Source organism: Dysidea avara, chromosome 4, assembly GCF_963678975.1.
Source record: "Dysidea avara chromosome 4, odDysAvar1.4, whole genome shotgun sequence".
Taxonomy (NCBI): domain Eukaryota; kingdom Metazoa; phylum Porifera; class Demospongiae; order Dictyoceratida; family Dysideidae; genus Dysidea; species Dysidea avara.
The window spans coordinates 9,286,286-9,301,764 of NC_089275.1; the positions used below are offsets into that span (position 1 = coordinate 9,286,286).

The window sequence follows — 15,479 nt, forward strand, 5'->3', positions numbered from 1 at the left end:
ACACTCATACTACACACATACTACACACATACTACACACATACTACACACATACTACACATATACTACACACATACTACACTCATACTACACACATACTACACTCATACTACACACATACTACACACATACTACACACATACTACACACATACTACACACATACTACACATACTACACACATACTACACACATACTACACTCATACTACACACATACTACACACATACTACACACATACTACACTCATACTACACACATACTACACACATACTACACACATACTACACACATACTACACATATACTACACACATACTACACTCATACTACACTCATACTACACACATACTACACACATACTATACACATACTACACTCATACTACACACATACTACACACATACTACACACACATACTACACACATACTACACACATACTACACACATACTACACACACATACTACACACATACTACACACATACTACACACATACTACACTCATACTACACACATACTACACACATACTACACACATACTACACACATACTACACACATACTACACACATACTACACACATACTACACACATACTACACACATACTACACACATACTACACACATACTACACTCATACTACACACATACTACACATATACTACACACATACTACACACATACTACACACATACTACACTCATACTACACACATACTACACACATACTACACACATACTACACACATACTACACACATACTACACACATACTACACTCATACTACACACATACTACACATATACTACACACATACTACACACATACTACACACATACTACACTCATACTACACACATACTACACACATACTACACACATACTACACACATACTACACACATACTACACACATACTACACACATACTACACACATACTATACACATACTACACTCATACTACACACATACTACACACATACTACACTCATACTACACACATACTACACACACATACTACACACATACTACACACATACTACACACATACTACACTCATACTACACTCATACTACACACATACTACACACATACTACACACATACTACACACATACTACACACATACTACACACACATACTACACACATACTACACACATACTACACACATACTACACTCATACTACACACATACTACACACATACTACACACATACTACACTCATACTACACACATACTACACACATACTACACACATACTACACACATACTACACACACATACTACACACACATACTACACACATACTACACACATACTACACACATACTACACACATACTACACACATACTACACACATACTACACACATACTACACACATACTACACACATACTACACACATACTACACACATACTACACACATACTACACACATACTACACTCATACTACACACATACTACACACATACTACACACATACTACACACATACTACACACATACTACACTCATACTACACACATACTACACACATACTACACACACATACTACACACATACTACACACATACTACACACATACTACACACATACTACACACATACTACACACATACTACACACATACTACACACATACTACACACATACTACACACATACTACACACATACTACACTCATACTACACACATACTACACTCATACTACACACATACTACACACATACTACACACATACTACACTCATACTACACACATACTACACACATACTACACACATACTACACACATACTACACACATACTACACATATACTACACACATACTACACATATACTACACACATACTACACACATACTACACACATACTACACATATACTACACACATACTACACTCATACTACACTCATACTACACACATACTACACTCATACTACACACATACTACACACATACTACACACATACTACACACATACTACACACATACTACACACATACTACACTCATACTACACACATACTACACACATACTACACACATACTACACTCATACTACACACATACTACACACACATACTACACACATACTACACACATACTACACACATACTACACACATACTACACACACATACTACACACATACTACACACATACTACACACATACTACACTCATACTACACACATACTACACACATACTACACACATACTACACACATACTACACACATACTACACACATACTACACTCATACTACACACATACTACACACATACTACACTCATACTACACACATACTACACACATACTACACACATACTACACACATACTACACACATACTACACTCATACTACACACATACTACACACATACTACACACATACTACACACATACTACACACATACTACACACATACTACACACATACTACACATATACTACACACATACTACACACATACTACACACATACTACATACATACTACACACATACTACACACATACTACACACATACTATACACATACTACACTCATACTACACACATACTACACACATACTACACTCATACTACACACATACTACACACATACTACACACATACTACACACATACTACACTCATACTACACACATACTACACACATACTACACATATACTACACACATACTACACACATACTACACACATACTACATACATACTACACTCATACTACACACATACTACACACATACTACATACATACTACACACATACTACACACATACTACACACATACTACACACATACTACACACATACTACACACATACTACACACATACTACACACATACTACACACATACTACACACATACTACACACATACTATACACATACTACACTCATACTACACACATACTACACACATACTACACACATACTACACTCATACTACACACATACTACACACACATACTACACACATACTACACACACATACTACACACATACTACACACATACTACACACATACTACACACATACTACACACATACTACACACATACTACACACATACTACACACATACTACACACATACTACATACATACTACACACATACTACACACATACTACACACATACTACACACATACTACACACATACTACACACATACTACACACATACTACACACATACTACACACATACTACACACATACTACACACATACTACACACATACTACACACATACTACACACATACTACACACATACTACACACATACTACACACATACTACACACATACTACACACATACTACACATTAGCAGAAAATTCAACAGTGACAAAAACGCACTTGAACTTTAGAGATATCGACACACAAACAGACTTACATTTCAACTTCACAATCTGAAACAACAGTTCTGGTAGAAAGCTAAAAAAAAAAAAACAACCAGCAAGTCAAAAAGAGACCGACCTCTCCTCCTATTACTTATGCAAGGGTAGATACGTACTAACCATATGCCATTTTTAAGCTCCTACATGGCAAGTCAATTATTAGAAATATGGGAAGGATACTTGCATAACATTTCATAAAATCAAACAGCCATTCATTCATCAATACTGCATTGCTTCTCAGCTCTAGTAGCTAAGATCATGGAAAATGTCATCATACAGTACAGCAATACTGTATATTAGGGATCATGGCACACACTTTGGGCTTTTTTGTCCAACAATATCACCTGAAAAAAAAACAGCCTCGCTTTACCTTTGTAACAGCTCTGCAGTATTGGTTAGTCATAGCCAAGCCAATAAATGTCTTCAGAGCGACCCCAAACCCTTCAATTTGCTACTTAACAAATTTTATGCTGACAGTCTAACAACTGATGCCTCCAGCTAAGCATAACTCGACAATGGATGAGGCTATGGGCTTGATTTCTTCATTGCTCGATGTCACTTTGTCCCCAAGACGTGACTTTTCGCCAGCCGCAGTACATATAATATCATGCATCATGGATTTGCTTTGTCCTCCTTTGTGCCTCAGTTCTTCACTGACAATGCAAGGTGTTAATTTGCAATGGTGCAATACGGCTTCCCTGTGGCTGCGTTGACTAATCACATTTATTGCCTGTATTTTCGTAACTACTGGATTGATTGCAGAGACACTTCTCGTATTGTTCTTTGCTTGTAACAATTTGATTTGATTGCTGTGATTTATGAGTTAGCCTCTGACAATCGGCAACTAAAAAGTAGTGAAACAAGAGAGATTGTCTATACCAGCAGATATGCACTATGGACATTTAATTGATATACCTCAGACTGAAGTACACTGTATAGGGATGAAATGTTGCATATCTGCAGTCTCTCTCGTTTCGCTACTTTTTTCTTTGACCCTAATCCAATTTAAAATTCCTAATTTTTCTTGTTTATACACAAAACTCTGTTCAATTTCTCTAATAGAGCGGACACCTATTGACAAAACATTCTAAGTAAACAGTCCTGTTGTCAATTGGATATATTCAGTTAACTGAAGTTCAGATAATCGATCTTCACTGTACAATGTTCCCTACAAATATCCTGTTCTAGCAACACCTATTATATCACACAATACGTATCTATTACAAACACACTGTATGTTGTACATTATAAAGTGTGATATTGCATACAGGGTGAAAGCACATCAGTTTTCACCTTTTCCTTACCACAGCACATCCTATATCATAAGCACCCCTCACCTGTCAGAAAAGTCTTCAGCGCTTGGTTTGTGCTTGGCCTTGGGAGGAGTGACACCAGCATGACGGAATAACCAACTGACTTCATCACAAGCTAGCCCTAATGTAGTCAGTACTAGGGCAAACTGGAGGAAGGAAAAAAAACATAAAGAAAGGTTTTGGGTACAGGGATTACACACAACAAACAAGGGGACTCTTCCTTAAGAAATCATTTATAAACTAATCACAACAGACCTTCTGAATATACGTAGGAGAAACCTCTATTGTAGGCAAACCAAAGAAAACAAAAGTGTGAATCACTCAGTCAACAACAAAGAAAAACTACATTACTGACTAGTGGTGTGCAATATGTGATATATCTCAATATATCGTGATAAAATTTTCTATATCGTGATATGATATAGAATCTTTATATCATGATATAAGCCTAGGTATAGATTTTAGCTATAATTAGAGAAAAATGTTCACCAAGATGTCATTGTACACTGTACTTTTATTGATAAAAGAGCTTGCAATGTTGTATGCTAGTCATGTACCATGTTGTATTGTACTTCTGGTACATCACTGCTACAAGTGTCATCAGTGTAAATACACAAGCTGAGTAATGAAGTGTATATCGTGATATATAATTATATATCGTATCAAGATATATTGTGCGTAATAATCGTGATAGGAAATATCCTATATCGCACACCACTATTACTCACACAGAGTATATGTACCTGAGGGCCAAGCAGGCCAGGGGAATCCCCCAACAACTGGTTAAGTTCATTGAGGGCACTTCTTAAATACCTTCTCCTTTCTCGATGCATGGCACCCCTGGGGGCATAATCAACACACATCACCACATGTCACTTTCACATGTACTACTACTACTCACGCTTGTTGCATCACATGACCCAGCATGTCCTGAACCTCCGAAGCTCGACGACGATCACTGAAAGTAAATACAGAATTACACTAAGTGCACATAATGTCTTGTACAATACAGATACACAGGGTCACATCTATAGATCCCCTAAACACTACAAGCATAAAACTGGTTTGTTTCAGGTTGAGATGAGTGAATACTTGAAGCCCATTAATCTTCTCTTGTTCAACTACTCTAATAGAACATACTAACTGAACATACACAAATGAAGAAAATACTCTAATATAACAGTCAGGAGTTCGGGCAGATTCTGTCTGAAGGATACACAAGAACTATCTTAGTGGCCACCTATTTAAAAAGGTCACCTATCTAATAGACCAACTGTTGTACATAAGAGACTTTACAATATATTCCACAAGTCTAATACAGCCACAAACACCTCAACCCCAGCTCAGACAGGCTCCTTGTATGGACATACATATACTCCGACAATTGTACTATATGTAAAGGCTAAAATATAGTAGGAAGCAAATTAAGTTTGATAAAGATAAAATTGTTTTTCTAGAATCTAATCTTACATGGAATGCCCATGACACACATGTAATGCACCGATAAGAGATTTTGCCGATTATCCGATTAGCCGATATTGAAAATCATATAATGGCCGAAACCGATAACCGATCCGATGTTTATGTTTACCAAAATTTCACACATATTTTGTAAAATTCCCACTTTTAAACTTCATTTTTGTCTTATTTTTATGAAAACAATACCATCAGGGTCAGTAAAATCAATCGGCTAAATAATCTACTAATAATTACCGATACTGATATTGCTGAAATATGGCCGATAAACCAATTTCCGATTATTTACCGATTAATCAGTGAATCACTACAGTACACACATACTTCTTATCCTTAGAGTTATTGAGAACACTTTCAAATGCACTGTGAATAAAGAACACTTCATCTCGGACCAGAGAGATTACAAAACCATCTTGTAGGGCTTGCTTCCATAGATCAGATGCTCCTGCTACATTCAGCTGAGCTGGGCAGAGTAGAAATCCAACTACAAAAAGTATGACAATAAAGTCAGGCTTACCAAGCACATACATTCACAACCACCCATCTACACACAACGGAATCTCTCACCAATGTGATAATCAGGACACTTGTCTATGGTTTCATTTGTACTAGCATTGACACATTACAATCAGAGTACCTCACTAAATAAGGGCACCAGATCATGATCCTATTTGTATTAGTATACACAAACTACACTTCACTAATTCAGTAAGGACTCCTTGGACACTAAACCACTGTCTTAATTGTACAGGCAAGTGTCCTGGTGTCCATGTTAATGGGTAACTTCAGGGCACTAAATGTGTGTATACTGTGTACACATTTATACCCCTCAGACTATGACACTCCTTAAATAAGATTGCTTCCGAGATGTCTGAAATAGAGGAGTTCCATTGTACCCAATCACCTCTGAGATATTAGTTTAAAACGTGAGAGCACAACAAGACACTTTACAAGCAAACAATTTCTTTTTGATGGAGTAGCTAAACCTCAGAATATAGTGCTATGTACAGTGTATGTACAACTGTTATCATTCACCATAGCAACAATAGTAAATTACTAATCTTGATACAATTTTTCATGCCAATAAGGCCAGGTTTCGGTATAGAGTGAAAAGTGAAAACTTGCTTAACAAACCCCTAAAATTAAGGGACACAATAGCATAATGTAGATAAAGATTCTTGTGCCAGCAGGTGCCTCCATACACTTAAACAGGAAACCTCTTTATTGCAGCCAAAATTCCCAAAGTGTCCACTACAGAGAGATACGTTCCACTATATACCAATGAATAAGATTGGGAGACCCATGTACAACATACACATATGTACAACACCTGCACACAAGCAAACAAACAATAACATAATAACAACAAATGGACACAGCAATAACACAAACACACAAGCTTACACAAAATCCATTTCTTCATTCTCTCCAGTGATAACAGTTCACAAGGAAGCTGCATAAGAAAACAACAGATGTGTCCTTTATAACATGCAAACACTGTTAGATACAATAGTACACTGGAATCTGTATAGTACAAATACCTCCTGACCAACACTCCAGATTGTCTAACTTTCCCAGACTCGGTATTTGAATATATCAGCTTAGAAGGGCCAAATCAGTGCTTATAAGCTCCTGACTATACCAAGCGCATTGCTGGGATCATAATAAAATGTGTGGATACTATACATAGCATTGGATAGTTACCAAACCATCTTATTCTAGATCTATTATTTCTCATTTACTCACTAAACTGAACTAGTCGAGCAGCACAATACAAATACTGTAGTGTTGTGTGATAAAAAATATTTGTGTATCACCTATCATGATTATTGCATACATTTTTTTATCTCGATATGATAAGTTATCATGATATATAAATCATCATGTAGTCATGGTAATAAATTACAAATGTAACACTTATACACATATAAAAGTACCAATATAGCACCACCTAACCTACTTGAAGTCTCTATTAAAGAAAATAAGTTTTACAATAATGTCTTAAACATCATTTCTAGTAAACTTTGTGTAAAAGTACCACAGCATTTTGTGTCACAATAATATCATGAGATAAAAGAGTCTATTTTTTAATCACGATAATTGTACAAATTTATCCCAACACACGATTTTATCGATATGTCGCACATCACTAAAGTACTATACAGGGTTTTTGATATGTATGACAACACTAGACATACATACATACAAGACATACACACACACAGACGTGTTGTACGTACCTCTCTACTGGTATTAGGTTGTAACATCATGTTAGGATTGTTAGTGATGCTGAATACAAACTGAGACCTCATCTAGAACAGAAAATGTGTGACTTGTAAGTGTGTGTGTGTGTGTGTGTGTGTGTGTGTGTGTGTGTGTGTGTGTGTGTGTGTGTGTGTGTGTGTGTGTGTGTGTGTGTGTGTGTGTGTGTGTGTGTGTGTGTGTGTGTGTGTGTGTGTGTGTGTGTCCATAGTATAGTGTATGTCTGCGTTACGAGTGTGTGTGTGTCCATAATATAGTGTGTGTCTATGGTATGAGTGTGTCTCTGTGTGTGTGCATATGAATATCTATGTGGGTATAGCGAAATTTGATCTCTGCAACAGCAGGAGAGCAATTTATTATCATAATTTTATTTATGACTGGTTTATTAGTTTGTACTAATATCACCATATAAGGAATGGCATGATAATGATTAACCATTTAGTGATTCAATGGCTACTTATCAAGTTACAAGTCACACAGACATATCAAAGAAAGGATATCTTGTGCATCTATGTTACTTCTTTATAAGGAATATAACTGGCAAGCATGGGTGTGTGTATGCACATGTGCATGTACATGAGGCAGCATAGCCAAGTGACTATATAGAGCATCCAGGTTTGATGCCTGGTTATGCCCAGTTGGTGTTGTTGTTTCTTCCAAGCAACAAATTTTACTCACATTGCTCCAGTCTACCCAGTTGTAAACTGGGGACCTGGTGGCTTGGGACTGCCCTTAGCTTAGTGGTGTTGGATCATGGTCATTGGTGGGTTCTGTGACCTCTATCAGTGAGACCAAGAGTCCATAATAACCTGTACAGTCCTCCTCAGAAATACTAGTCCTGCTCCAGGAGGATTTACCTGCACAGACTGGAGTCACAGCAGCATACAAAGCAAAGTTTCAGATAGTCATGCGAAACACAGTGCTGCCAGTTAACCAGCACTGGGATGCCTGTGCACCACTCAGGCACTGACTAACCCACATGGTGGAGACTAGGAAGAGCCAGGATTCTTGGCCTTGTAAGCCAACAACAGGGCATTACAACAAGCATACACATCAAGTATACTGCCGAGTTGCTGTTTGTAAGGCAACTAACACAGATCCCTGTGCTGTTCTTGGGATGTCTCTCTTCTGGACTAAATAAAAATGCTTAAATACGCTACTCAGAATGCCTCGGCCAGGTGGGTAATTACCTGGTTGGGATGGAGGATAAGTATTGAAGCATGTGTGTGAAAATGTGCACGTGAGTATGTGTAGTATGGGTCTGTGTGCAGTGTAGTGATTGTTCCCACAACATGACATGTACAGTGTACACAGTGTTACAACTATGTAGTATATACAACTTACCTGGTCACCAGGGAGATTACGCCTGGTATACAATTTTGGTAGTGACATTAATGCATTGAGAATGACCTGTAAAAGGGATATATACAAATAGATTTATATATCTCCAATTATGGTAAAGTATTTAGAGATGCTACTCTGGTCACCACAGAAACACCATTAATAGAAAACATCAACAGTAGTTAGGTAACTATGGGAATCACCAAATATAGTAATAAAAGTTCAATTATAGTAATAAAATTGTCTTATCATGGTAAAATCCTTATTAGGAATTATAGTTAGGTAAGCTAGCAGGAAGTAGCCAAGGCAATCTATTTGTAGATGGTTTGGATAACAAATTAACCACTGCAGCCCACAAGTGAACTTGGAACTTTACAGTAAACAGTCAACAACAGGGTGGACACCTTGTATAGTGGTGAAGAGTGCATGAAAACATTTACAGCTCACAAAAATGGTAGCATAAGATGTCAAGTACTTTGCATCACAATAAACAATTCTGTGGTAAGAGTCAGTTAAAATTTATACACCAAGTAAACAGTATGAGTTTCAATCTATAATCATCAGATTAACTTCCATACAAACTTCATGAATTAAAATCCCACCTGCCCAATAATACAGGCATAACGTAAAAACCAAGTATTGCTGTCCCAGCGTACACCAATACGTCACATGTAGGGGCTGTTTACATGTACTTTAATAGATAGACAAGCTATTTTCAGCCAGAACCCTAAGAAACTTTTCTCTGACTACCAGGCTTTTCTCTAAATACATCCATCCAGCCTTACTGTAGAATTAGCATTTGACCACATCGGTCAGGCAAAGTACAGTAACAAAACACATGCAGCATACAATCTCTATTAGGGAAACCATAGAGAGAATCTTTTCTTCTTTCCATAAATGGTCAGTAAAGCCTGTAGTTTCACATTACAGGTATTCCATTAGTGACTGATTGATATCCAATAGCTATAATAGTGTTACCTTGGAGATGGGGCTGAAGTCTTCCACTAGTTTCTTCACAGCATTCTCATACTCCACAATCAGGTTACCCAGTCTGGGATAGGAAGCATCTCTGTGGAGAGACAGTGGAAAAAAAACACAGTATATATGTGTATATATGTGTTGGTAAAGCATGTGTTGCTTATACTACAAATGTATCAAAAAAACACACATCTACAGTATTGTAACTGTACCCATATCACAGGCTATACACTACATACATACATACATACATACATACATACATACATACATACATACATACATACATACATACATACATACATACATACATACATACATACATACATACATACATACATACATACATACATACATACATACATACATACATACATACATACATACATACATACATACATACATACATACATACATACATACATACATACATACATACATACATACATACATACATACATACATACATACATACATACATACACACTAAATACATATCCAGATACAGCAAATGTGTACATATGCACTCAGAGAAATATACGGTAGAATATACACTAGGCTGGAACAGAGGTTGTTTTGAAACCTTCAGAGGTTTTGTAACCTTGAAGGTACTCCAAAACTTCATAACCATAGATACTGGCATCAAAAAGCCATGTGCTTCTTGGAAGTGACAAAATCATGGTACTAAGCAGAGCTTGAATTATATGTATAAACAGCTGCAACAAACTGTGAGATCATATGGGTGTATACTAATCAGTTATGATCATTAATTACTAACATGGCATAATCAACAATGCTTTGAAGCTTTACTGACTTTCTTGCAAGAAGCTTCATACACCCTGTAGGTTAAACTGTGACCTTCGTTCCAGCCCTAGTATATGACAGATGTGTGTCTAGGGTATACAATTGTGTAACACACACCACACACGCTCTTGCACTATACATACACACACACACGCACGCACACACACACACTACACACACACTTACGGGCTTCCCCTCCCAATCTCAAAGGAGTGACTATACAGTCCCAAGATAGCCTTACGATCATCAATCTGAGACAACAGTATGAGGATGGAGGCATACAACACTACCACGTCCAGTAGGGCATGAGTGAAGGTAAAATTGAGTGACTAGAAAAAGAAAAGATCAAACACAGACTAAAGGCATATATGCATACCATATCATACGACAACATTTAATTCTTATTCAAAAATTCATAGAACAATGCCGATCATATTTTGACACATTTAGGGTCTAAAATTGTGTGTGTGGGTGCACGCGGGTGTGTGTGTGTGTGTGTGTGTGTGTGTGTGTGTGTGTGTGTGTGTGTGTGTGTGTGTGTGTGTGTGTGTGTGTGTGTGTGTGTGTGTGCACACGTATGCATGTGTGTGTGTGTGCACACGTATGCATGTGTGTGTGTGCACACGTATGCATGTGTGTGTGTATATACTTTAATTGGCATGCTATATACTACAAAAGACTAACTAATGCACTCTTGAAAAGAAGCCCATATGTCTATCTCAGTGCTAGTAGTACAACCTATAAGGGTCTCTCATACAACCTGTAACAGTCACAGTGAATCCCATTTTTACATGAACTTGTTATGGCTTCTCTGCATTTTTGCCTACATCAATACATGTATCTCTCTTTGCGGCAACCCCTTATCTGATTCATAAACCTGGGATCTGTGAATCTCAGCTAAGAAACTGTTAAACAGATGATATGATTTGCCAATCATGTATCAAGAAGGATTTGTGAAATACCCTTGAAAGGATTCATTAAAAATCGCAAATATGCTTGCAAAGTTTTTGTGCCCCATCCCACCACAATGGATTTCCACCTATTCTCAAATTTGATTAGAAGATGGTCGGTCAGTTCATGGCCTTATCATACAGTGACCTGTATGGTTTTACTGTATATGTCCATACTACTGTACGTTATGAAGATTCAGTGGCTGTTGACTAAACTGGCCATTGTAATAATCCCCAAATGTATCATTTAGGTACAAAGTGGCATGCTGCCTGCTCAATAATGTTGAATTTTTGGTGACCAAAATAGACCATACAGTTTCACTTTACTATACTGACTAAATTCCATCCAAGAATTTAGACTCATATACAGGCTAGGTCAAGCACAGAAACAATAAGCACACACTCACAATGTCAAGGTGGACTTGTGATGAAGCAATGGACGTGATGGTCTCATAGGCAAGGTCCCTGAACTCCAGCACATCCACAAATACACTGTAGGACTGCTGTAGAGAATTAACCACCTCACGATGTTGAGCATTCAACACTTGCAGTGCTGAAACTCCCTACACACAGCACAACAGAAATGAAATATAAAAATCACAGCATATATGTATATTGACAATGCCTACATTATAAAGTGTGTAATTACATACATGTAATCATAATTACACAAATACAAGGAAAAATTAATTAGAAATATTACATTTGAGTATGAATCATAGAAATGTAAAAAGGAATGAAACAAGGGAGGCCATCTAGCTATACAGACATACTCCCGTCATCTGTAGTATAGCTGCCTTGCCTTTTATATCTCAAATTTTAATATTTCCTGATACTAATTCATTTACTTTTTTTTGTAACATAATTAATGACTGGCGTAATGCATCAAAACAAGACTGGTGTTGGCCAGATGCATTATAAAAATATTTAAGTGTGTTAACACATGTCCTGACTACCCATAAATTACAGGAAAGCAATGTGGTTATGCCACTTCATTTTCTGCTTTGTTCCACCTGTAAAACAACATTATAAACACAAGAAGCGTCTCTGCAATCAATCCAGCCACTCTGAGAATCACAACTTAGCATGTGCCCTGACTATCGATTATGCTGAGAAGTGAAGTGGTCATTCCTCTTCATTTTCAGATACATATGTACGTACTATACGGTACCAAGAGTTCATAATATAAGAAAGAGGAGAGTGTCTTACATATTATGAACTCTTGATGGAACAGATGTACTGTTTATTAGGGATCATGGAGGTTTGCACCTTCTCGTAAAAAAAATTCACCAGAAACCAACCTCACAATATCTTCCTGGCACCTTGGCAGTACTGGTTAGGTATAACCAAGCTCATTGCCTTCAGCTACAATCTGAAACATTTCCAATATAATAGATTGCTACAAAAATTATTCAGCAATATTTTCTACTGACTGTCTGATCAAGCAGAACTTGATAACAGCTAAGGCTATGGGCTTGATTTTTTCAGTGTTCGACATTGCTTCCACCCAACAGGTGCCTTTAATACCAAGAGTTCATAATACAAGTAAGGGGGAGAGGGCACTGAGTCAAGTAACACATTAAACCTGATCACAGAACAAACCCTTGACCTTATCAACACTAATAAGCACCACAGTGCTGTATCACCAGAAAAAGTATTAATTTGATCAATTAAGGAAACTTGACTGAGTGCTTAACAGGATTACACAGCTACACTGTATATTGGAAGATGAATCCCTTACCTGTACTGTGAACTCTTGGTAAAGCATACAATGCATGCTTGCCCTCCTTTGTGTACCATTTATCTTTGCTGACAGCACAAAGTGTCAATTTGTGTGTATTTCTTTGTTTACTTGATTTTGTAACATTATTGTGACTGGTGAGCCTGTGCATCAGAAGAAAGAATGGCACCAGAAGTATTGTTTTCATCTGAATGCGAGCCCCAACTATTAATTACTGAAAAGTGAGATGGCCATTACGCTTCATTTTCAGTTATGCTCAGCCCGTTACACAATGTTACAAATGAAGAAAACAATGTTGTACAATCAAACCAGAAAACTTGGACAATTCCCATTACAAATGTAGGAAAACCATCATGTAACCCTACCATACCACGAATCGACACCTTGCACAGTCAGCAAAGATAAAAGAGGACACAGGAAAGCATGCATTGTATGTACCATAGGTATGGGTAGTTGATAAGGCAATATGGTGCTCCATTGGCCAAGTGTGAAAACAAAATGACCCATACCATGGCTTTTGCTCCAATTTTCTCAGCACTAGTTCAGCTTTATGACTAATACACATCAAACATAAGCTGGTTGGCCTAGTGGTACACTACTGGTGGAGCAGTAGATGTCTGCATGGGTTGGGCCAGTTTGGCTCAGTCAAAATACTTATCAAAAACTCTGGCCAAAAGGTATCAGTCCAGATAAAGCAACCTCAAACAGTGAAAATCCTGAGAATATAGCACTCAAGGGCATCTCTAGGCTAACACAGCTGTATTAGCCTCTCAACACACCCGCTAACTTGTGCTGCATTTTCGCGGCGCTGCTTTACCTACAACATATTGTACCTTCAGATGCACAAAATAATACCAATCATTACCAAATACAAAAATCCTAAAAAGTAACCAATCTTTCTCACTAGCAAAAATGATCACTAGTGAGGGTCAAATATTGTATTTGATTTGTAAACATCCATACAAACTATAAACTACTGTAGCGACGTACATATACTTAGATTACACTTCAGGTTACAAGAGACCTGGTCTTGCATACAGTGCACCTTAGTACCTAACTCTGTACATACACACTATATAGCTCACGTACATAAGATTTACAGAGAAAACAGAGTAGGTTACTAAACTGTGAGCTCTTCTAGTATGCATATGCACAGTACAGAGAATGTAGAGATTGAATGACTCCCATAGAAATGTATGTAGTAAAACCTGTATATAAATTAGGCT

The 15,479-nt window shown here is 37.3% G+C and overlaps 1 protein-coding gene across 1 annotated transcript in view; it reads right to left on the reverse strand.

The window, feature by feature from the left end:
• The window catches only part of LOC136252178 (nck-associated protein 1 homolog), a 45,264-nt gene that overhangs the window by 27,832 nt on the left and 1,953 nt on the right, over positions 1 to 15,479 (reverse strand). Inside the window, exons 3-13 of the mRNA XM_066044569.1 lie at positions 12,920 to 13,075; positions 11,749 to 11,891; positions 10,759 to 10,849; positions 9,784 to 9,849; positions 8,418 to 8,489; positions 7,582 to 7,630; positions 6,502 to 6,661; positions 5,603 to 5,659; positions 5,445 to 5,541; positions 4,726 to 4,847; positions 3,385 to 3,425 (exon numbers count right to left, since the gene is read on the reverse strand). Coding sequence (XP_065900641.1) covers positions 3,385 to 3,425; positions 4,726 to 4,847; positions 5,445 to 5,541; positions 5,603 to 5,659; positions 6,502 to 6,661; positions 7,582 to 7,630; positions 8,418 to 8,489; positions 9,784 to 9,849; positions 10,759 to 10,849; positions 11,749 to 11,891; positions 12,920 to 13,075 — 1,054 coding nt within the window. The remainder of the gene's footprint in view (positions 1 to 3,384; positions 3,426 to 4,725; positions 4,848 to 5,444; positions 5,542 to 5,602; positions 5,660 to 6,501; positions 6,662 to 7,581; positions 7,631 to 8,417; positions 8,490 to 9,783; positions 9,850 to 10,758; positions 10,850 to 11,748; positions 11,892 to 12,919; positions 13,076 to 15,479) is intronic.